This window comes from Typopeltis vanoorti, chromosome 9 (genome assembly GCF_054136105.1).
Source record: "Typopeltis vanoorti isolate ZY-2024b chromosome 9, IOZ_Tvanoo_1.0, whole genome shotgun sequence".
Classification (NCBI taxonomy): Eukaryota; Metazoa; Arthropoda; class Arachnida; order Uropygi; family Thelyphonidae; genus Typopeltis; species Typopeltis vanoorti.
Window position 1 is genome coordinate 68,342,501 of NC_143557.1, and position 26,326 is coordinate 68,368,826.

A 26,326-nucleotide genomic window follows, 5' to 3' on the forward strand; every position below is an offset into this window, starting at 1 on the left:
TTTTTTTTTTGGTGTTAATTTAGTGAAGAAACTGAATGAAGGAAAATGTTTTTTTTTTGTCATCCTTTAATCTAGCATACAACAGGCAAAGATGAGGATATTTTCAATTTATTTAACTTATTTTGAAGAAAAAAAATAACTGGTCTTTCTTTCATGGAATTTTTACAGATGATGTAAAATTAATGACAGGAAAATTTGTGAACCTTATTACTTGCTTCAAAACCATATGAGCTAATGCCTCACAGATACAAGGCATCATTCATGGACAAGCTCTAGTATCGAGATGCATGTCTCAACAACTTCAATGAATTTGATGATGCTGTGAATATTATTATTATGATTCAGGCCTTCATGGAGTCAAAAGACTCATCCTAGAAAACACAAACTCTATCATAGCACTCCTTGACCATTCATACTCATACCACTTTATCAGGTAATGAATTCCATGGTTCAACCACCCTCCATGCAAAGAAACCACTCCTCACCCTTTAGCTCACAACGTCCTTTTGTAACTTCGGATGGCCCCTTGTCCTCACTCCTTCCCTCCTGTTCCACCAAATGAAAGAACTGCCCAGTGTCAACTACCTCTCAACATTTTAAGTCTCAATCATATCACCTCTCCTTCTATCTACCAAAACACTGTAGTCCACATTCCCTGTCTTCATAACTAACATTGCACAGTCCCTGATACCATCTTTGTTATCAGCCTCTGCACCCTTGTTAACTTTCCACAGTTAATTAATCCTGTTCAAATCCTGGGAACCAAATTTCAGAACAATAGTCCAAGTGTGGACTGATCAGGGCTTTATATAATGAAATGACAGCTCTTATCTCTGCAGGTCAGCATCCTCAGTATTACAGCAATCATCCGGGTTACCTTCACCACCTTTGCAATATGTTCTCTGAATTTCAGGTTTCTATCAATTATCACCCTCAGATCTCTTGCCTCCCCTACTTCCTCCAGTGCATTTCCTCCAAAAGAGTATGCAACTTCCCATCTATGTATCCCAAACTTCAAGACTTTACATTAAGCTGCATTAAACTGACTCCCCCCCCCATTCATTTGCTCATCTGTCCATTTTTTTTTAAAGGGTTTCTACAAACGGTCAGCTTTGACATAATAAGAGGTATAAATATCTCCATAATTATCAATATAGTTATTTTCTTTAAAAAAAAAACTTATTAAAATATCATGTTCGTTAAAATGAAAATTATCTTTCAAATATATCAAACAACTGCATAGTATATCAAACATTCTAATTATTTTCTTACCTGCTGCTCTGAAACTCTTAGTTCTCCAAATACAAGCTTTTGAATTACTTTTCCCACAAGAATTAAACAACAATATGCCATATTTATTAGAGTCTGTAAAGGAAAAAATTAAAAATAAATAATTATCTTATTACCAAATAATTATAAATACAAGGTTTCTACAAAAGAATGCTGGTTTTAAATGCAAATATTTTTCAAAACTTTTGATATTTGCTAAAACAAACATCCCCCCCCCCAAAAAAAAAAAAAACACAATTCTATGTGTGGGTATCCCATCCTATTGTTATCAGATGTCAAGATGGTGACAGTTAAAGAAAAAGTCATGAACGGTATGTTTCATAACACACAAAATTTGAGTGATTCTTGTAGAACAGGAATTTACATGACTATGAAACTAATCCAGTTGATAATAAATGTGATAATTAATTTTAAAAAATTGGCAATGTCGATAAACAAGTCTGCAGGATACCTATTTCCAAGATAGAAGAATGAGGTAGAACAAGAGTAATTTGTCTGTCTGTCTGAAAGTCTCAACCCCCTCAGACTTCCCCCATCTATGGGATTATATAAAGCATAAATTGAGCACATCAAAGTGACATTTCAACATGAATTAAGGTGAAATCTGAGATAATGTAGCTATAGTTGATCTGAAAAGGTTGAAGCATAACATGGCAAGAGCTGAGATACAGACTTGTATTTATGCTGCTTAGCATAAACACAGAGCTCAGGCTGAACTTATTCACTGGAAATAAAACAAAAATTTTTACATTTATAAATTATTGGCAATGTATTTGTTACTGCTCATAAGTGCTTCACAGTATAAACATCACCAAGAGTGGATAAAATTCATTTATTGAACTGGCTAATATTTTGCTGGTTTTCTTACTAGCATTTTCATAGTATAAATAATGTCACAAGCACACAGCACTGAACCAAATAATTGTGGAAACAGTTCAAGTTATAAGTGATACCGAACTAATGCCCTCTATTGACCAGATAACCATAATCTTAATTTGGAGAAGCCAGGCTATCAGGTCTCCAACTTCACCCAAATCTTTGGCAATTATAATGCACAATATTTGTTGAGGTTGGGAGAGTGCTCCATAGTTGATGTTGACTCTAAAAAAATAGTCTCTCAGACTTATTACGACTACTATGTAACACTGATGTCTTCTTCCATCTAATCCTGTGTAGAGGGGTATCCAGAACATGGTCTGCCAATCCTGACTTGCCATACAGATGATTGTGGATGTAAGTTTTGTGTTCTTCAAAATGGATGTTAACTGATCTACAGTCTGCTCCTTATGCACTGCAGCATGTGCAAGAGGATAAAGTTGATTTTTAGGAGAATGGATGAAGATAGCTAGTTGAATGAGATGTTTGAAAGTGGTATGGAGATCATATTGCAGAGAACTTTGACTCCCCCCCTCGATGTACTCTTAGTATATAGGATAGGAATAGTTTTGATGTGATCTTGCATGTCGGTTGCAGAAGGGATGGGATTACATGCAACATTTTATCTATTTTATACTGATTGTAGCCATTGCTAAAAAGATGTTGGAAAGGTACCTGAGCTCAGTTTCAGGGGCTGTGTCATTCGAACAAATAACTTTAGCTCAGTAAGTCAGTGTTTTGAGGAAGCCATACTGTTGGGAAGGGTGATGGTGTGATTTCTTATGCAAATAATACCTTCTTGTACGAGTTATTGTAAACAGAAAAGGATAATGAACCATTAGAAGGTGTTGCCACTAGTAGATCTAAAAAGAGAAGACAATTGTTACTCTCTTTTGCTATGGTGTTTATTTCATGATGCTGGCTTAGTTAAGATGTGCTAAAAATATATCCAATATGTCTGGATCATAAATAGTCATGACAACTCAATTGGTTGGCCTATCTAAAAAAGGTGACAGGACATAAATGCTATTTCAAAGGGATCAGATTCAGACAGAAGTCTGCTATGATCTAATTAGATATAATTTCAGAATAGATCAGTAGCACTCACATCGAGTTAGCTAAAATGAATTCCACAGTCACTACATTACAGGAAGAGAGTTCAAAAATCCTTAGTCCAGAATTGTAATCTATTCTGTGCAACATTTCCAAAATGGTTTTGGAAATGGTGCAAATTTTTTCAAACAGCCATTCGAAAAAATTTGCAGTTTTTCAACAATGAAGCAGTTCCCTACTGCACCTATGACAAGAACAAGTAGTGACAAATCCATCCATGCAATGCATGGATGGAAAGATGCAATGCAAAATAACCATCAAGAAATACATATTAACTTCATCAAGGCCAACAGCATAAAACTCTCCTCCTGTCCAAATAGTAGTTGCACTTTCTGGTCCCTTGCTAAGGCTATCAGACAACCTCTCCTGTGGTTTTTTTCAGCAAAAAAAAAGAAGAATACTACACAACTTGGACACTAATTTTCTGGTTGTGATAGCATCATTCCAACTGTATGCAAAACTGTGCTCCAGAGTTACTATCTATAATATAGATCTCTACAATCTTTTGTACTTTTTTGTTTTTTAAATATTACTCCCATGCACAAGAGACAAAGAACTATAGCAAATAAATGCCATGTGTGGGCAGGGATCAAGAGCAGAGTAATATGTCGATATTCTTCGTAAACTGCTGAAGGTAGTCTTTTGGAAAATACTTCATGAGGGAGGGAGGCTGTTCCACAGAATTGAAGTGGATTGAATAATAATGACTCGATGTAGCAGGTTTGGTGAGAATGCAGTTCGAACTGTAAAGGGATGATGAGCAGCTGTTGCTCGAGTTTCAGCGGGTCTGGCAGAATGGATGCTAGTTCTGCTGAACAATGACCAGAGACACAAAGCAGAAAAGGATCTTTAGAATATATTTCACTGCCATGTCATAATGTAATTCATCATTATTTCGTAGCAAACAGAAAAGAAAAGAAATTTTTCATAAAAGAAAAATTAAGTTTTTTATTGAGAAGTAACATTTATTTATTCATACATATCCAAGATATAAAAAAATCACTTAATTTTTTTACATGTTTAGGCTACCTCATGACATTCCACTACAAATATAAGATTCATGCAAAAACTAAACATATAAAAAAAAAGATGGCTATGCACAAATGCGAGTTTTTTTTTTTTTTTTTTGTGTGTGTATGTTTAAAAATTCCAACCAGGAATGTTTGTCAACTTATGGCACAGTATATCAGTAACTAAAATTTTCCAGTTTACTTACCTTCAAGGCCTCTAAAACTAGAGTGGAGGTCTCCATCCATTCCATTCATGTGTCATTTCCTATCTAGGAGACAGACTACCATGATGTGACTCATGGTTAACTATGGGTGTAACGACATGTGGTGAGGACCCTATCTCTTCCACATATTGTCGTAAGTATTCATGACTGTAATCCGCATGTGTTCACAGGGCCGGTTTGCCTGTTCAGAGGGATGAAAAACCTGAGTTTCCGAGTGAAAAAAACCCTCTACCTCCTATAAGATCGGCTAACTCACCTTGAAGGTCTAACATAATGAAAATTGCTACTGTCAAAAGACTTTAACAAACAAACCCATAGCCTCATAAATGAAGAGCAGAGTTGGCAGAATTACAATCCACTCAACTACCAACAAAGCTACCTACATCACATCTGGACTAAGATTACATTACCAGGCTAGAATGTTGCATCAAAAGTAGAACTAAAACTGGCAAAGATCAATGGCAGACCTGCCAGCTTGCTTTACAGATGTACAATTGCAGTATAGTTAATAATTGTTAAAGATTTGCCATTTTCATATTTTAATTAATACTGACTTATAAAAAAGTAACAATATTACTTCTTTTATATAATTATTATTTTATAAATAATTACTAATGCAGTTATAGCAGTACTCTCAAATCCACCCAATCTTAGAATACCATTCACATGTTTGGGGTAGTGCACCTAAAACCTTCCTAATGATCCCTGATACTGTCCAGCTGAGAGCAATTTAACTAATATATGATTCATTATGACTACTACTATTTCAAAAATGGTCTGTTTCAGTTCTGCCTTTTTTACAGGTACTTCTAGGAGACTGTTTCAACCTGCTTCTCTTCTTCCTCCTCTTCTTCTTATTCCATTAGTTTCTGCTACCTGTAACAGCTCACGGACGTGTTATTTCCAACAACTCCAACTTGTCAAGAAAAATATCAGTGGTACATCTTATACACAACAAAATGCTATAGGTTCTGCTATGTCTCAAGTGGGATTGATATAAAAAAAATGCAGAATCAAGAGACTGGTCAAGTAGAAGGGATTTGAAAAAACACATCCTTCATCAGAAAAAAAAAAGAGCCTTCTCTGAGACAACTGCAGTTGAAAGTGGACTGACCTGTATATGGTTGTACTTCAGTTGTCATTAGTCTTATTAATCTGCCAAAAGGAAATTTTACTGAAGTTTACCTGTCTTTTTCTTCTACCAACTTTAGTGAATCTAAGGATGGACACTTTGGAAATATGTGGAAGGAGCAGCATCAGAATTGAGCCTCCATAGCTCAGTCAGTATAGACGAAACCCTTTGGTCGGAAAGACCTGGGTTCGATTCCATCCATGACATGAACCTTTATCTGGTCTCTTTCAACTAAAGGCAAGTTATCCAGTCTCATATGGAGGTAGAGGGTTTTTTCACCCAGAAACACTGGTTTTTCGTCTCTCAGAAGAGGCAAACCGGCCTGTGAACATCCACAGATCTACAGTCATAAAATACATACTTAATCTCTCATTAGGAGGGCTCAACCAGTCCCAAGGGATGGGGAGGAAAGAGGAAAGCCCATTCGAAATAAAGTATTAGTATTGCCAGATGGAATCTGATAGTGCAATCCATACATGTTTATGTGAACCAAATGGAGACAAATATTCACTTTGTGCTAGTCACTAGTGCACTTTCTGCATAACATGGTACACTGATGAAGGGTGCATCCTGTTTGAGCACAGTTCTGATATCAGACATGAGGACAATTTGCACCATGATACTCATAAGAGCCACACCTAAAGCACTGCTTTCCTAACTGAAGTTTCTGGAAAAAAAACTAAATGACAATTAATTAATTTTAGTCAGTAAATTTCCCAGTTCTGTCTTTTTTATAGAAAGAATCATGCAGAATATATGATGGTTAATATATTTAAGGTGAACTACAGTTGGAAAGAATGCCAGATTGGATGTACCATCATTAATGTTTATATTCAGATATGTAGAAGTAAAGTATTTTATTTTATTTTGTGTGTGTGTGTGTGTGTGTGATTTTATTTTAAGGGTTTTATTGTGTTTTGCATTTTTGAAACAAAATTAGAGATGGGCTTTTCATTTCCAAAACTTCCATGTCTTGGTTATCTGTATCATGTACATTCTTAATATCATAAATAACACCCCCCAATTTAAAAGAGACTATGTATAACTTGATCGATACTCTATATACGCTAAAAGAAAGCAATCAAGCCTAAAACAGATACTTCCTAATAAATATAAAAATAAAATCTTTATGACTGTGAAGATATGAGAGTGAGCAAAAATAATGTGTTGGTAAAGCTGTAAGGATAAGTCCAATTTTTGAATGTGAAAAATGAATTTCAGGGATATACAAACTGTTTAAAAGCAATATAATGAAATTGAATGGGTTAGAGTCATCCAGAGAGGTGGTGGTTGTTGTTAGGAGAAAGTTTATACTGAAGATGAAATGAGAGGAAATATGAAAGAGATCAAGCGAGTGAGACTGAAGAGTGGTTGGTGATGCAACAAGAGATTATAAAAAACGGATAGGCAAGATGGACAACAGCGGAAAAATATGTGATGAACACACACACACACACACACACACACACACACACACACACACACACACACACACACACACACACACACACACACACACAGGGTGATTCAGAACTCTTGGGCCAAACTTTAAGGGGTGATAGAACACACCTAAACAAGCACTTTTCGTCATACAATGCATGGTCCGAACTGAAGCGCTTTCCAGTGAACACTTATAAGCACTGGTTTTTGCAGTCGTCGTTATTTCTACCATAGAGTGCAAAAAGGATGGATTCTTTCACAAATCAGGAGAAGACTGACATGCATTTCTTTTACGGAGCTGCGGACGGGAATGTGAGGGAAGCCCAAAGACTGTACCAAGGGAGCTTTCCGACCAGATGCATGCCTGATCGTAAAACCTTTCAGCGATTGCACCAGTATCTGTGCGAAATGGGCTCCTTTGTCAGCAGCATGCAGGGCGTGTGAAGATGACACGTGTTACAGAGGAAATTCTATGTAGGGTTGCAGATTGTCCCGAATGTAGCACACGAACAATTCCCATGACGTACGTGTGCCTCAATCAACGGTGTGGCGAGTTCTACGAGACGAATGATTACACTCCTACCATGCACAGAGGGTGCACGCCTTGACACCTGCAGATTACCGGCCATGTGGATTTTGCACAGTGGTTCCTGCAGCAAACTACAGTGTAGCCGGACTTTGATGCACATGTCTTATTCACTGACAAATGCACCTTTATACGTGAGGGCATTTTTAATACCCACAATTATCATGTGTGGGTGAGCAGAAATCTGCATGCCACACGTCCACATTTGTACCAGTGGCGTTTCTCCATAAATGTTTGGGCTGGAATCCTACATGACCATTTGATTGACCTATACCTTCTGCCAGCATGACTGAATGGGAGAACGTACCTCATATTTTTACAAGAGGTCTTGCCAGAATTACTGAACCCTGTTCCAGCAAACATTCAAATACCTATGTGGTTCAAACACGCCGGAGCGCCACCCCATTTCAGCGTGGATGTGCGGAATGCCTTGGATGCAACATTCCCAGGATGATGGATTGGTCGGGGTGGTCCCATCGCTTGGCCGCCACGATCGCCTGATCTCTCATGTCTGGCCTTTTTCCTATGGGGCCACATGAAAAGCCTGATCTACGATAGCCCCATCGATTCTGATGAGGACCTATCTGCGAGGATTTCTATTGCCTCTGCCACTGTACGAGAAATGCCTGGTGTTTTTGCCAATCACTATGTCAAAGGTGTGAAACCTGCATTAATGTTGGCGGTCACTCTTTTGAGCAGTTTCTGCAATTTGTTCAATAAAATTCTTTATGTTCTGTAATTTCTGCAATTGTTTCAAATCTCCTCTGTCATTCTCATGTTTCTTCATTTCCTGACACACCCTAGTGCTTCACCGCTTGAGTTCGGACCATGCATTGCATAACAAAAAGTGCTTGTTTAGATGTGTTCTATCACCCTTAAAGTTTGGCCCAAGAGTTCTGATCACCCTGTGTGTGTGTGTAAAAAGGTAGTCTATGTGAAATGGAAAATACGACTGGAATGCATGAGAATCAGCAGAATATAGAGAAAACAGGATGGGTTGTTATAAAAGAGAGGGGGTTAAGGTCTGGTGGAGGTTACTGCACTTGTTTGCAAACACAATGGGCATCAGAAAAAGACAGGAGTCATTAACAGCACTGAGTAATCTGTCTGAAAAATCACTGGTACAATTGAAATCTGGTTAGATGACAGTGTTTTCTGTGAGGATAGGAAAGGCAAGAGGGAAGGAGTGTTGGTGATGTCAACGACAGAACTGTACCTGCTCAAGGCTAAAATGGAAAATAACAGTGGCAGTGGTTTTGAAGCAGGGCTATATATGTGGTGGAGGAAAACAGGGTGTGATATTTAGTGAGATGTTACTATAGGCATGAATATGTGGAAGATAGTGACAAGGAAATGTACAAGCACATTTGTTTAGCAAACAACAGGAAGGTAATCACTATTATTATTATTAGCGACACCTCCAAGGAGTCCAAAGACTCATCGCAGGAGGACACCTAGTGTATAACTCTCCGTCTCCACCCTACCAAACCTCCACTACCAATCTACTATATCAGCGCCATCTACCGTCCACTATGACTGATCATAATCATGAAAACACATTAGAATGAAGAAACTGCCTAAGAGAAAGAAAATTCAATTTGAGTTTCTGAGGAACAATCTTTAAGCAATATGTAATACATATATGGATCCAAATCTTGAATTTGATCACTACATCAAAGAATGTTAAGGAAAAGAATATATGTGGTACTAACTTGGAGGAACAATAGCATAGGATATAGGCAATTAAGTGGAAAGGATTGGACTGGATGATTAGAATTATGGCTGAAGCAACTATGACTTGAGGATAACATATCACATCTGCTGTGTGTGTACTTTAACCATTTTTATTTTTTGGGAGAAGGGGGGGGGGTATGAAAAATCAATTCCCGGAAAGAAAAATCATGTCCCTCCCTTTTGTACTGAATGGAATTCAAATACTCATCTTTCCAAATGAAAAGGAAGGTATTTCAACTGCCTCATGACAGCACCACAGAGCAACTTCAGATGGAAAGGAGATCAATGCAATATTTAATGGCACCAATGCCTGAAGTTATTCCAAAAGATTAAACTGAGCATGTGTAAAATGGATGAATAGTAAGATTAAATAGAATTTTTAATACGGCATTATGAAGACAATCAGTTACATGAGGATTATAGAAGCCAGAAAGTGACGACTGGTAAGGAAAGGAAAAAAATACAGTATGGATATATATACTGCATTTTTAAAGTCAGGATTAGCAGACCATGCTCTGGATACTCCTTCACATATGATCAGAGAGAGAAAAACATCTATATTACATAGAAGATTTTACAGTTCTGAGAGGCTATTCTTAGAATCAGCAATGAGGCACTCTTCCAACATCAACAAGTATGGCTGCATTAATTTACCAAAAATCTGAGAGACTACCATTTTAAGACCTAATAGCCAATGTCTCTAAATTAATTTTATAGTTATCCGACTGATAGAGGATGCCATGTAAGGACATTAGGTGTCAGTTACAATCTAAACTGTTTCTATAAGGGTTGGTGAGGTTGAAGGATAGATACCAGAGAGTGGTTTATTCAGGAGTGGAGTCTAAAAGACGGCTTGTGACTAGTGGTGTGCCACAGGGCTCTGTTCTTGGACCACTGCTTTTCAATTTGTTCATCAATGATATAGGAAAGGATTTGAGAGGAAGTGTTCACTTGTTTGCTGATGATGCAAAGTTGGGTAGAGCAATTGTGAGTACACAGGATGTCAAAATTTTATAGGATGATTTGGATAGTTTGGAGGACTGGGCTAGGAAAAATGGATGTCAATTTAATGTGGCAAAGTGTAAGGTTATGCACTTTGGGGTGAAAAGAATAGCAGCAGTATATCGCATTGATGGAACCATACTCCAGGAGATTGATGAGGCCAGGGATTTGGGAGTGTTGGTGGATAGGGAATTGAAGTTTAGGGGGCACATTGCAAAAGTGACTAAATCAGCTCATCAAATCACTTGGCTTCTGAAGAATACTTTAACATGCAGAGACAAACAAGTTGTTGTTCCTCTATCGAGCCTTGATAAGACCCCATTTGGACTACTGTGCCCAGTTATGGGCACCAGGGTTTCTTCGTGATGGGGAGGAAGTGGAGAGGATCCAGAGACGAGTGACCAAGATGATAACAGGTCTGTGGAATGAACCTTATAAGAATAGGTTGAAGATTTGTGGGTTGCAGAAATTGGTCGATAGGCGAAGGAGGGGCGATATGATTGAGACATTCAAATTACTGAAGGGTTTCTATAATATTGATCCAGAAGATATTTTTGAAAATATGACTGGTGGTGGGAGGACTAGGGGCCATGCATGGAAGCTGGGCAAGAGTGTGATTGACAAGGGTGTTAGAGCTAGGTTTTTTACTTGGAGAGTGGTGAATGAGTGGAATAAGCTTCCAGAGTCTGTTGTGGGTGCTATGACCATGAATGAGTTCAAGGCAAGGTATAATAGATACTGTGTCAATGTCGAATAGTTGTTCTTGACATGATGTTAGGGCCTCCCTCGATGAGTCTGTCGACTCCTTGGAGTTGCCTGGAACAATAATAATAATAATTACTTAGTTCAGTGCTGTGTGCCTGTCACAGTTATCTTTGTGCTCTGATGATGCTGGGTAGAAAACCAGTGAAATGTTAGCAAGTTTAATAAATATATTTTTTCTCTCTTGGTGTTGTTTATACCATTGAGCATTATTATGAATATTATGAACAGTATGGACAAGCAATACCCAATCAACCAAAGAAAAATCCCATTAAAAATTGACAATGATCAGGAGGATGATACTAGGTTGATGGAATCAGTAAATTAATAACCACTAGAGAGGATACAGCTGAAGTACTTAATAAGCATTTTACACAAAAAGTGTCACATCAGTTTTGAGCAAGGATGGAATGATACATGAGAAATAACAAGTAAGCAGGAAATATAACAACTTAAGTAAATTCAGTGTTGATGAGATGCATTGTAAATGTGAGCATGACTTACAGATAGGAAAGAGATCAAGAAGACAGAGGACAAAAAGAGAAGGGCAAGCACTGTTACTGATAGCAGAAGTGTCCACTCACCTGAGTATTTCTAGGGGCTTTGGAAATGCAACTGGAAGGTATGACTGAGCAACAGGGTAGTTTGACATTCTGTCATTTAAGAAATCAGGATTTGGATATGTTGATAGCATTTTGCAAGTGTTATAAGATTTTCTAGGACAGGCTTAGCATACTTGTTGGAGAAGAGTTTTGATAGTGAGTGAGGATTCTGAGTGAAAAGAGGTATGAAGACCTTCATTTTTAAGATTAACTCTATAAGTGAACGTAAGGAATGAGATGCCTCCATTTATCAACACTTAATAACATGCTTGAATACAGTAATATATTATAAAATGACCAACATACTACACAATGCTAAAACGAATCAGCATAATTACATTCTGGTTTGTCATTCACAACTTTTTTTTCTCACAATTTTATCATGTAACCCGTATTCGCAACTTAACGTTCACTGCTTTTTTTTTTCCAATAATTTTATCATATATCTCCATAGAGTCCAGATTTAACGAAAACTGTCCAATCCCCTCCCCCCATGCTTGTATCTTAAATTCGTTCAACATCATTACCTTTCTCCTCTTGTATTTCTTCCATTAAGAGGCTCCACAGCACCATGCAGCAAAATCTTTAGGAAGTAAACAACTGGATTTGATTAACCACCCCATCACAGTATGAGAGGTGCATTTATAATACTTTCAGCATAAAGTGATTTAGCTGGTCTCATAAAAGGAACTGATTCCTCTCTTGGAATCTCTGGCTATTAATCCTGCATAAGGCACAATGGATAGAGAAAACATAAAATTTACAATGACATACCTTGTAAATTTAGTTGCTCTGGCATTATCTAAACTAACACCAGCTACAACATACCACCTACCAATTGATACTGATTTGAAAATGGCCAAGAAATAATGAGATCAATATATGAGAATACAATTTATAACAAATACTTTTTACAGAGGTTACAAGTTGGTAATAGTCATAAATGCTTAATTGCTAGATCTCTATGAAGTCAGAGAAAGTCCTTTCAAATAAGTCTCAAACTGCACTTTAAACTCATTTGCTGTTTCTTTAGTCACTAAACTCAGGCAATGCATTTCATTCCACCACATTCAAACAGGAATTGCTCATCATCCCCATTCTTATACAACTTTCAAAAGAAGGCTATTCTTATGCCCCCCACCAATCATACAAAAAATCTCTTCTGCATTAATCTGGTACAAATCTCACACCAACTTCATTTCACCATTATTTCCTGATATGTACTTTCGAGGGATATACAGGCAGGATAATATAATGACAATTAAATTTCCATTATTACTAATTTCATTAACAATTATCTTCTAAATTAAATATTTAGAAGCAGTCCAATATTTTCAGGTCTAACAGTTCAGACTTAAGACAATACAAACTGCATAAATGACTAAATTGTGGTATTCCTCTGAGTATTCTGTTGCCATAAAACACTACTTTGCTAACCTTCTCCAATTTACTCAGGTAACCATACCATCCAAGACTTATTCAAATATATGTGAGCGGAACTAATGATTTTAAATTGCTTTCAATATGAGTCTACCATCGATGTGACTAATTTTAGGGGCTCTCTCTCATTTGTGGTCTCCAGTCTTATCAATTTCCATATTTAATTTGCCATCTTCACTAAAAAGAATACTATCTAAATAGCTCAAATGATTTCCATCTCACTAATTCCATATTTGTCATCTTCAAATTATGCATATATGCTTGATCAATTACCACACAATACTGACTTCTTTCTCTTCTTCTCACACTCTTGCATGCCCTGCTGTCTCTTTTTTATTATTATTATCAGACTTCCATGGAGTCAAGAGAATCATAGCAGGAAGTCTCAGTCTCATAGTCCTCTCTCTCTTGAAACTATCTCTTGCTTACCTCCTTCATTAATCCAATTAAATTTCTGCCTCAATGCTTCAACACTCACATTTTTGCACAGATGTCATTCAAAACTGCAATAATGCATGACTAAACAAAATCCAGACTTCTCACACTCTGATTTATTTTATTTTTTTCAAATTTGTTAATTTATTTTTGCCTGATGTTCAAAAACATTTATAAAAAACTAAATGAATATATATATGTATGTGTGTGTTTATTTGGAATCATCAATTTTTTTTTAAAGAAAATTATTCTTTTGTCTTTAAATGACTACGTTGTGATTTTTTCCCTTATGCAATGCAGCAGTATTTCCTCCCCCCCCCCTTTTCTTTAAATACTAATAGTAAGGTAGCATTATGCTGATGTTCCAACAATTCTTGTACCAATTGCCAATCTTTTTCAGATTCAGGTAAAGTTCTTCACTCAGTGCAATAATATTACTACTATTATGTGATACTCCAAGGACTCATCATAGGATGGTACTACTCCACTACATCAACACACAAATCTTCATTCATTTTGACAAAATTATGGAGATTACTACCATGTTAAGAATAATTAATTTCCAATGTTCTGACCTTCATATTATGGTTTTCATTTGGAGTATACCCAGACAAGCTACATTACAATTCAAACAGTTATGCCAAAATGACACTAGTTTGATCAACCAGCACCGTACTAGCCTGACCTCCTGAGGAGAACCTACACCAAAGTTATATCCTATTTTCACATGGCTAGAGACCAATTTCATCATCATCAAATTCCTGCCTTATACCCTCAAGGGTATAAGGCAGGAATATGATAGTACTACATGAAAGGGATATGATCAGGATATGATAGTACTACATGAAAAATTTACATCATTACTAACTTCCTTTCTACAATTTTCCTCCAAATCAGTCTGTTACTTGTCAAGACTCCAACATTACCAGATCTTATATTTCTATCGTCTAAGGCACTTTGTACCGTATCAATCCACCTATATCTTGGTCTTCCTCTGGGTCATTTTCCTGCCAACTTGGCAGAGAACACTTGTTTTGCTAATCTTTCCTCCCCCATTCTATTTAAGTGAGCATACCACCTGAGATTAGCTCTGCTAACACATTCCTGGATGCTGACAATGTCAAGTTCTTTCCTAATATCCTTGTTTTTAATATGATATTGCCATTGATGCCATCTGTTCACGCCTCTAATCTTTCTCAGGACTCTCATATCTGTGGTTTCTAGTCTTTGGTCAAGTGTTTTACTTCTGACCCAGCTCTCAGATCCATAAGTTAAAACTGGTTTGAACACTGTCTTGTATACAGCTAATTTAGTGTTGCGACTGATTTCTCTCGTATTCCATATGAATTTATTCAATTGACTTCCTATCATACCAGCTTTGTTGATTCTGTTGTCTATTTCCATATTTAATTTATCATCTTCACTAAAAATCGTGCCTAAGTAGCTGAAATGTTTTACTTGTTCCACAGGTTCTCCATTCACAACACAGTTGACATTTTCAATGATTCTGCCTATTATCATTGTCTTTTTATTGCTGACCTTCATACCATATCTATTACAACAGTTATTCAATTTAGTCAGAGAATCTTGCAGACTTGTAGCACATTTATTTAAAAGTATAACATCGTCCGCATAAAGCAAAGAACTGACATTAACATCTCCAATTTTGATATCATGTTTAATACCACTTTCCTTCATAACGTGATCCATATAGATAATGAATTACAGAGGGGATAATGTACATCCTTGTCTCACACCAGATTTAACACTAAACCATCTTCCTGTACTTCCTTCAATTCTAACTGTTGACTTACAACTCAAATAAAGACTAAGTATTGCTTGATATAATGCCCCATCGACACCATATAAGTGTAGTGTATTCAATAGCTCCTCTCTTGGCACCTTGTCATACGCCTTTTCCAAATCGACAAAACTTAAATACAGATCTTTGTTATATTCCCATGATTTCTGCACTATTTGTTGTAAAGTGATGATCTGATCATGACAGCCTCTATTTGACCTGAATCCAGCTTGTTTCTTCCACAATTCTTCTCAACCATTTCTCAAGTATACTTGCATATATCTTACCAGGAAAACTCAGTAGGGATATACCTCTGTAATTCTCACATTCAGTTTTATTTCCCTTTTTATATATGGGTACTATGAGAGCTCTACTCCAATCATTGGGAATTCGTCCCTCTGCCCAGGCATTCTGAACTATGCAATGCAGCCACTGTAAGACTTTTATACCACCATACTTCAGCATTTCTGGTGTCGAATATCATCTGCTCCTGCTGCCTTTCCACATTTCAAGCCTTTGATGGCTTTTTCTACTTCAAGTATGGATATGTATTCCTGACCGCATGCCTGGTCAGTGTTTTTTTATCACTGTGCTGTCAGCACTGCTTGTTTCTTTAGCAAATTTTCAAAGTAATTACTCCATACTTCAAGGATATCTTTTTCTCCCGTTTTCATGTCACATTTATCATCTCTAACTCCTTTCACAGCACTCTTTCCTCCATTCCTAAGCTTCTTCAAAAACCTCCAGAATATTTTGCCACCTTCTTGATATTTATTTTCTATGTTCTTGAATCCTATGACTTTTGTTTAGCTAGTTTTACACACTGTTTAGCTTTCTTATATTTGTCTCTGTATTCTCTAAGAGCACAAGCTGACTTATTTGCCAGGAACTTTTGATATGCTTTCTTCTTTTCCTCTTTAACTTCCTGTGTCTGCCATGGAGTTCTAATTTTTCTATCCTCGCAGACAACTTCACCACATGCCTCTCTAGATGAATCAATCAGGGTTTTCTTCAAGGCTTGCCATTGAATCTCCAAGGTTTGGTTCCTATTCTCAAACTCTTTCATTTTTTCTTCAATAATGTTTGTGCATTTTAGTCTACAGTTCACATCTGAGAGCTGCTCAACTTTTATTCGCTTTAAAACTTTCTTAAATGTCATTCTTTTCAATATGAAATTCAATTTTATCCTGTCAAGACTATATGGTGATCACTTCCAATTTCAAATCCTCTGTACCCTCTGGTGTCCTGCACCAGGGAGAAAACATCACTATCAACAATAACATAGTCAATGAGATTTTTCTTATTCCTTGCCTCCTCTCTCCATGTGCATTTGCGCATATTTTTATGTTGGAACATGGTGTTAGTAATAACCAGTCCATGTCTAAGCAGAAATCCAACAGATATTTGCCATTATTATTAGCTTTGCTCTTTTCTCCAAATTTTCCCAAAATATTTTTGTATGTCTCACAATCATTTCCTACTCTGCTATTTAGATCCCCAACAAGGACCAACTTTTCCTTTTTCATTGTGTCAGTTGCTTTTTCTAAAGCCTCAAAAAATTCTTCCACTTCTACTTTAGTAGAACCTTCTGTGGGACCATAGGCACAAATAAGTCTCATTGTCCAGTTCCCCATTCTCATATTTGCCCACATTACTCTACTTGAGACTGACTGCCATTCAAGAAGATTAGCCTCGTATTTTGTGTTGAATACTATGGCTACTCCTCCTTTTCCTTGATTGTCATTGCCTGAATATAACGTTTTGTATTTATTGCTCAGAAAGATCTCACCAGTTTTGGTCTTTTTTTGTTTCAGTCACCCCTATTATGTCGATCTGGTACTTATCTAGTTCCTCAGCTAGCTCTATTTCTTTGCCATTCAGGCTTCTTACATTGCTAGTACCGATCTTTAACTCTGGTGATGTTGAGTTGGGGTGCGTTTTCAGATTTGTTCCAGTAGCCGACTTTTCGCTGTTCGTCCTGGTTCCCTGGTGAAAACAACGGGGGCCTTGTTTAACCAGGCGACGCCCCAGCCGGGATGAAATGTTGTCATGTTGTACCATCATTTTGCATTTTGGTTTAACCAATGGGAATACAATTTGGTTGGCTAAATCCCAAATTGCCAGTCCATCCTCGTTCGTTCAGTATCCAGGTAGATACCCAACAGGGTGCACCACGAGAAGGTGAGGATTGGACATTAGGTCAGAAGCCCTGGTTGGTTCTCTGCATTCCTTTAAAGGCTATGTGGAGGTTTCCTCTCAGTTATACAGCTTGGACCCTTAAGCACCCCGAGAACAAATTTATCTTTTAATACAGCAACTGTGGTGGCTTAATTAATAATTTAACATGTTTGTTATTAATGCTAAGAATCCATAGTATAGTCCTAATTATAGTTTATAATGACCTCTTAGAAGAAAAGATTATTTGGGTAGAATAGCAGAAAAATATTATTAATAAAAAAAAGATGGATAGAAAAAGTAAAAGAAAGAATGACCATATGGGATACTACATGGGATGAACAAAGCTTTGTAAGGGGTTGGTAATTTACTTCAGTAATTTACTTGCTATTTGTAATAAAGTGACAGTTGAGTTGGATAAAGTTAATGGCGACACAGTGAAACTAATTAACTTCACAAAGAAGTCTGACAGGCTACTGCATGGAATCCTGATGCATAAATTACAGTAAATGGGTATGGACATGAAGCTGGTGATGGTGAAAGAGTAGATGATGAAGAGATACCAGGGTAGTTTATTCAGGATCTGTAAAAGGACTGTGACTACTGGCATACACAGGGCTCTGTGCTTGGGTCACTGCTATTTAATTTGTACATTAATGACATAGGAAAATGATCTGAGGGGAAATAGAAATAGTTGTTTGCCGACAATGTTAATATTTTAGAGATTGATTTAAAACAGACTGGCAGTATGGGGCAAAAGCGAACAGCTGTCAATTTAATGTGACAAAGTGTAAGGTTATGCATTTTGGTAAGAAAAGATTGACAGCTGTGTACCATATTGATTGAAATGTAACTGATGATGGAAACTCTGAGAAACTGATGATGGCAAGGATTTGGAGGTGCTGGTGGATAGGGAGTTGAAGTTCAGAAGGTATATTGCAAAAGTGACTAAAACAGCACATGGATTGCCAGATTGTGTGTGCTTTGTTGGCAGATGATTTCAAGATGAAATATAATATAACAGGTGTTGAAGTTAATGTTTATGTAATGGACCTCCCATGATGAGTCTACAGACTCCATGGCCCATGTGTAATAATAATATGTACCATCCAAATTTTTCAGATTTTTAAACCATTATTGTTGAAATTAGGGTGATTGATTAGAATTTCACAGGACTCCTTGTTATTACTAGTATTATTCTTAACATGATAGTAGTCTCCATAATTTTGTTAAAATCGATGCACCCCATCATCAATATTTTTCTCCTGTAAATTGTGCGTGTTCTCTTGACCAATTTGCCTGTATGCAAAAGAAAAAATTCAGCTTCATCAGGGAAGTAGTGCAAGTGAAAATACAAGAAATGGACCCTTCAAATGTAATAGCAATTTTGCTATTACATTTTTGAGACCAATCCATGATTTTTTCCAGTTATGGTCACTATTCCTGTGTACAGTCAACTATCTTATGTTTAATTGCATAAAAGTACCTACTTTGAACTTTCATCTGAAAGACCTCGAAATTTGTAGCAAAGTATGCAGCTTCACCATTCTTGACTAATATTAACAGACTGTTTGATTTACACTAATTTGATATAAAAGCAGTAGTAAGAGAACTTGGATGCAGTAATTTTTTATAGAATATTTTTGGGCCAGGAATTTTGATTTCTCTCCTTGGTCCTTGATTAAGAGTTCTACTGTTCATTTTCATACATATACGCACAAACACAACATTGTGTGACCTGGTTATTTCTGCAAAAAAACATGCAGAAAACTTTCTAGTCCACACAGTGATGGATTAAACCATGTGGAGGCCCTAGGCAGTAGAAATCTCGAGGGGGGGGGGCTCACAAATTATCTCATATGTTTTTAATTTTATCAATCAACAATTTTAATAAACCAATTTTATTACACAAAACAAAAATTAACAATTATTAATGTTATTAAAATTAAACAATTATTAAACAATATTATTAAACAAAAAGTAAGGAATTTGTAATTTTAATAAACAAACAAAACTTCATTTCTGGAGGTTTCTTGTGAGTGCATTCTAGTGGGATAATATTATTGTAAAGTTTTCATTTCTTTGAGTTGATTCATGTTTGCTATCTTTTGGAAACAATTTAAGAAAGCTTGATTGTAATTTTCTTTCAAGAATCAAATCAATATTATTTTGATCCGTTTTCGCAGGCTCCGAAAAGGCATGGGCCCATAACTTACTATTGCCTACTCTACCTATTTGGTAATCTGGCACCGGGTCTACATAAACCTTGTGGAGATAAAGTGAATTATAAACATGAATGGTTTAAGACTTTTATACATGTTAAGTGAACAGAATGCACAACAGGCACATTAGTGTATTCCCATTTTGTTGCAGACCACCTTATTCATCTTATAGTGAATAAATGAATCATCTTCACTGGATTGAGTCATGCATGTCCGCACCTAAACTAGCTATAAGGTCACAACCATATAAAAAAAGTATGGTAAAAATTCATTCTCTCAAACTTCTGTATCAAGAAAATGAAGTCCCTCTATGATTAATCAAATTCTTATTTTAGTGTCTTGAGCTTAGGATATAACACAATCCTTTGGCGTATACACAACAATTTCTCTCACATAGGATCATTTGATTCACTCTGTGTCAACTGTAATGGCTCACTAAGCTTCAGGCTGGTCATTTTTTTTGCTCCCACCCACAAAACATTTATTTTTAAACCTATAGTACATTTAGGCTAATGATTTTTTTTCCCTATTTTTACTGATTTTATTTTTATTTATTTTGTTACATATTCCAGGAACCCTGCTCTAGAGACAAAACATGAAACTTTTTTCAAGCCACTTCAGATAAGTAAGCAGGAAAGTGGTTTCAAACTGGACGATGAAATTCATCTCCCACTTAAAGAGAATTGCAAACATTCATGTCAGGATTCAAACCTGCAGACTGTTGGTTGGAGAGTAGATACGTAGATAACCACTTGGTCAATCAGGTTAGCAAATTTGCATCACTTATACTGACATCACATTCTGAACTACATGAAGCATTCTAGTGCTAAAGATATCAATATATGATTATGTCCACGAATCAGACATGATCTCTCTTATCAAAATCTTCTATTCTTAATATAATAACGTCGTATACTGGCAATGTAACAGAGCAATCTTTTATAATTTTAGTTAATACCACATCCTCAGAAAAGCAACAGAAAACACTTATTACTTTGAGTCCATTACATAAAGTTCAAAGTTTATGCAATAGCCATGATTTATCTATATCCAAGCATCATCTAAAAGCTCTTAATTAAGTTTAATGAAATGAATGTAGCACAAACAAATAATTAAATACGCGTTCAATAGTTCCAATATTATGTCTCTGTCAGAGAGACATCTTCTGGATTGATTTAAAGAAATAAAAAATTGATTTTAGTTTTTTTAAATCAGCTGTCAATCCCCCCCCCCAAAAAAAAGAAAGAAGTCTTTCAAGTTTGCATTTGCTATAATGAAGCACAGTATTCCCCTCCTCCATTTGATTCTGTGCAAAGTATCCAAGGGTCAGCTAGAACTGACTACCCACAGCTGTGACATATATATTTCTTGTGTTCAAGGCAGATCTCCCAGTATGTCCATAACATGGCAAGCTGCAAGAATGAAGAATCTTTTGCACCTAGAACAGAGAATGAGAGATTATCATAAGGAAAGCAGATAAGGGCAGCCAGCTTTAAATGAAAGCAGTATACAGAAATTATATTTCTTTAAACTGCTGGCTATTTTTTTGAAGGATCCCAAATACAAGGAATAATAATAACATTACTATAATCTCTATGTTGAAATGGATGTGAATTGATTAGAGAACAACTATTTATTTAATCTTTCTGGCATTCTACTCATCAGACAGGAAGATATGGCGAATGAAAGTGTGTTCAGCTGTGGAGGAAGCCTCATTGGAACAGAAGTTGGAAGCTCTGTTAATAACGGTTTTTATGATACCATACTGTTGGGAGGAGAGATGATGGGAACGCTTCTGTATGTATCTACCTGAGCAAGTAGGTTTCCTGTAAACTAAAATAGTTCTGTTGGGAATTGTATAAATAGAGTGTCTGGAAATGCATTTTTCTATAGTGAATTGTATCTGAGATGCTGGCTGTTGAGGGAGGAAAGAGCAATGTACTCTTTATCAAGAACATGTTTTTCAAAATTCTCCATACAGAAATAGTCTATAACAGGAGGATATGTATAAGGTGTCCTAATCAAAGAAACTGCTATGGTTGGACAAAACTGAAGAAATCATACTGGTGAATAAAGAAGTGATGTCAAACTAATCATGATATCAATACTATTTAAAACTATATTTGGATAACATTTGAAGTATATGGCATTTTTATACGTTAAAGGAGATGGTGGTATGGGGCAGCAGCATCTACAGTATTTATGAATTTTAGATAAGCTGTACATTTGAGAGGGGGGAGAAATAGGAACCAATGATTTGTGCTTTTAACTAATTCAGGGAGGCTGTGATGTGACATTTTTATGAAATCTTTTTTTTTTCCTTCTCTTCTCCCTGAGAATTAGTGGAGTAATGATATAGGTGTCCCATCCAACAGCAAAGGCAAGCTAGTAGCAGGGTGTAGAGAGTGGCCTTCTTAGGATTAGAGGCTTCTACAACATCTGCTCCTTACTTTTGTATGCTTTTATATATTACTAGGGGGGCTCCCCCCCCCCCAAGTTGCAGACTGGTAAGCTGATTCTCTATTATTTTGAAACGTCCAACAAATTGTCTCATGAAGGCAAACGGGGATATGTTTCAAATTTCAGCTTAACCCGGCTCAAAACAATGAAGAGACAAAAAAACGTGACATAAAAACGTTTAAAATGTTGGCTTATCTTTTTATATATATAGCGTGGATTACAAATTTTGTACTGTATCTCAAAAGAAGAGATAGCTAATAACATTAGGCTTGACTTTGCCAGTTCACTTTCTAGATCTTTGCCTCCCAAAAGAAATCTATCGCCCTTCCAAATCAATGCCCCTTAAAAAACTATGTAAAGATAACAGCATAGTAATGGTCTGACAAGCAAAATGCTACTGTTATCCTCAATGCCAATGAATAAAATAAGAAAATGGATATCATTCTTAGAGAATGCTCCACCTACAGATCTTTAGATTATGATCTCACAAAATTGCAAAACCAGTGATTAAAAAGTCTACTCAAAATTTTCTTCATGGCCTCCTGATATCATGAAAAAACTCAAACCCTTCAGTTGCCAACTCTCCCCCCACCCTCCAGATATGGCTGGCCTAAGATTCATAAACCCTCCCTGCTATAAATTACCAATGAGGTAGCAAAATCTCTTTCCCATGCGATACTGGTCATACATCTTACATAAATTCTTCCCATTTTAAATGCTCTGTTGAAAACACAATTACTAATGATACTGATATCCTACTGAGTTTTGACATGACCACAATGTTCACTAGCATTCCCTTAAATGATACCTTACTCTTTTTTTTTTTTTTAAAGTTTTTCCCCTTGATATCACTGGCCTCTTTTCCTTTGCTATCCATTCCGATTATTTCTATTGGAAGAACAAAATTTATAAACAGGGTACCTCTATAGGGTCTCCCCACTCACCATTGCCAATGATTTTATGGAAGTTAAGAAACAAGCTCTTCACTCAGTCCCTCTCAAACCTTCTATCTGGTTAAGATATGTAGGCATCTTTTCTATTTGGTCTCATGGCCTAGACACATCAGATACTGTTCTCTGTCACCTCAATAGCCTTCAATGTAGAATCCAATTTACAATGAAAAAGGAAACTAATAATAGTCCAGCTTTTTTAGACATGTTGGTCACACAACTACCTAATGGTAACCTGTCCTTTTCAGTATACAGGAAACCCAGAAACCCACTCACACAGGCAGATACATTCACAAAAACTTTCCCATCACCCCCTCCCACTCTCTCTCAACAATATGATGTCATAAAAACACTAACCTATAGAGCTTAATAATCTTTATTCCAATGAGACCTATCTTGCAAAAGAACTCAATCATATACACCACACTTTTCTATCTAATGGTTACAGTTCCCATAATATCAAGCAAATAATCATTTCCCCCAATCCACAACTTTCTCTTCAGAAAGATTTTAGTAATGCTATCACCATCCCCTATGTCTGAGGCACATCAGAAAACATATCCAGAATCTTGAGAAATACAATCTTTACACCACTTTCAAGCCCAACTTAAAACCAGCTACTCTTATCCGCTCCACTAAAGACAAATTCCCTTCCATCTCAGTTCCAGGTGTATACAGAGTTCCTTGTTCCTGCAAGTTGGCCTATTATGGACATACATGAAGATCAGCTACAATCCAAATGGAAGAACATAAAAAAATACATCTATAGACATGGCTATGGTCAATCTGGCCTTGCAGACCATACTTTGGATACAGTTCACAGAATCAATTGGGAAAGACCATCATGCTCCATCACAAAAAATTTAGAAAAGTAACATTGTTTTTTAAATATGCTGCTACTCTTAAAAATCAGTCTAATTATGGTTGTATAAAACTTCCCAAAATATGGGAAACACTAATACTTCGAGATCCCAGTTTACATCCTAGGTCACCAACAAGGGTCCATAGTGGGCGCTACATCTAGTTAAGACTAGTATTTCATTGGGGGGGGCCTCCCCTCGAGTCTCGATAGACTGTGTTTCTTAGGAAGGACCTCCCACGATGAGCCATTTGACTCCATGGAGGCCTGGATGATAATAATAATAATAATCTACATGTTTTAGTTAGTTTTGTGTTGCCTTTGTGTAACAAGTCTCATTTTTACTCTCTGACAATGCCTCTGTAACTGAGATGAAATACTATTTTTAATTGTTTCCTAGTGCTATTTCACTCCAATAAACTTTTATCATGAGTTTTTCTCACACCTTAACACATGGATAGATAAAATATTGGAACTATTAAATCTTTGTTTATTTCTCTGTGGAATGAAAACATCACAGAAAAAAAAATGAACTTAAACCAGTACCTAAACCTTAATACTCATTTGTCATTTAATGGCATACATAACATGAATTTTTGACAAATACTGCAGCCTCTTCAGTCTCTTTGTTGCTAAGAAACTACTAGATATAGCAAAATATGTCCAAACTATTTATCTATGTCCAAGCTCTTGACAATCTAACTGAGAAATAAGCTTAAACTAAAAAACAGACTAAATACACAGAATGATACATTCTAGCACTCAATTAAATACTCAATTTTAATTACTTACATTTACACTGCATATTTTTATCCCCTGTTATATCTATGAAGTTCTATCACAGACATGCTAAATACTTCCATAATATCTAGTAATCAACATTACCACAACAACAACAACAAAATTAAATAATTTTTTTTTAAATAATAAAATAAACAAAAACAATTCTATCTGAATATGAGTGTACAATATGATGTAAAGAACCCTGACAAGGAAAGCTGGTTATTTTCATGTTCACCATACTTGAATTATTAAATTATGGCAATGCTTTCTCAGATCCTTGAAAATTATTTGTGTAATTCAAATTACTTCTTCATTTGCTGAAGTCACTCTCTTCAGTCACCCAAGTTATTCATCATTCAGGATAATTTTCTTTTACTTAAGGTTACCTGGCACTACAACCAAGTTCTGGGTTTTTGATTGATGAAAACCTCTGATCCCTCCATATTAGGCTAGCTAACTTCATCTTCTCTTTTCTTACAAAGAACTTACTATAATTTCCTATGCATACTTCTCATATTATGCTTTGGTCAAAAACTAGTCACCCATCTAGAATTACTTAACACAGTTTTATGTAAGGCTTACATTATAATGCTGTTCATACATTATATCACAGTCCCATTCATAATTACCTTACCTAGGAATGTACTCTATGTTGTTCTTATAAAATATTATTTTAGTGTCTACTACACAATTATCTCTTTTCTTTGTAGTTCTGTTCCCACATATATCTGCTACTTGAAACTTTCACATGCTTTGCCACCAAGCAAAGGAAAGATCATGACCTGATATTAGGGCAAAACAGCATCACTCTTACCAAGCAAAATAACCACTTTACTATCACATCTTTTAAGTGTTCTAAAAGGATGTGAACAATTAAAGGAAAAAAATTAGACCATATAAAAAATGAAGACATTAGAAGAGTGCTAGGTATTTGATTTAAATGAAAAGATCAAAGAATATAGAGAGAAATGGAAAGGACATTTATATAGAACAAAAAGATATCAGCTACCAAAAGAAATGATTAAATATATACACCAAAGAAAGAAAGATGGCGGCACATTTGAGCCGTCTCTCTTCACTGTGTACCGCTTAATTAGTGATAGCCTTGGGCCATCTATCTCTGATTGGTACCAGTGGAGATTGAACTGCCCACTCAATCTCCAAAAGTTAGATAGGGCTGAAATGGCCTCGCCTACTCCCCGTATATGGGAATAAAAGGCATTAGCTGATTTTTTTTTTTTTTTTTTTGACCAATGAAAGAGGGGGGGGGGGAAGACCAGCTGCAAGATGAAAAGACCAGTGAAGCCAGAATAGGCAAATGCCTAATCCTTGATAAGAAGAAGACAACTATCACTTCCTTTAATGCTATCACTTGATCTAACTCTCTTTCCATGCCATCTGACGTGGGTAATAACGTTTTAATAATTCCA

General features: G+C 36.2%; 1 protein-coding gene across 1 annotated transcript in view; it reads right to left on the reverse strand.

The window, feature by feature from the left end:
• LOC150103126 (E3 ubiquitin-protein ligase AMFR-like) overlaps nt 1-26,326 on the reverse strand; it is a 294,346-nt gene that overhangs the window by 262,798 nt on the left and 5,222 nt on the right. The window contains exon 2 of the mRNA XM_090397349.1: nt 1,273-1,365. Within this exon, the coding sequence (XP_090253475.1) occupies nt 1,273-1,365 (93 nt within the window). The remainder of the gene's footprint in view (nt 1-1,272; nt 1,366-26,326) is intronic.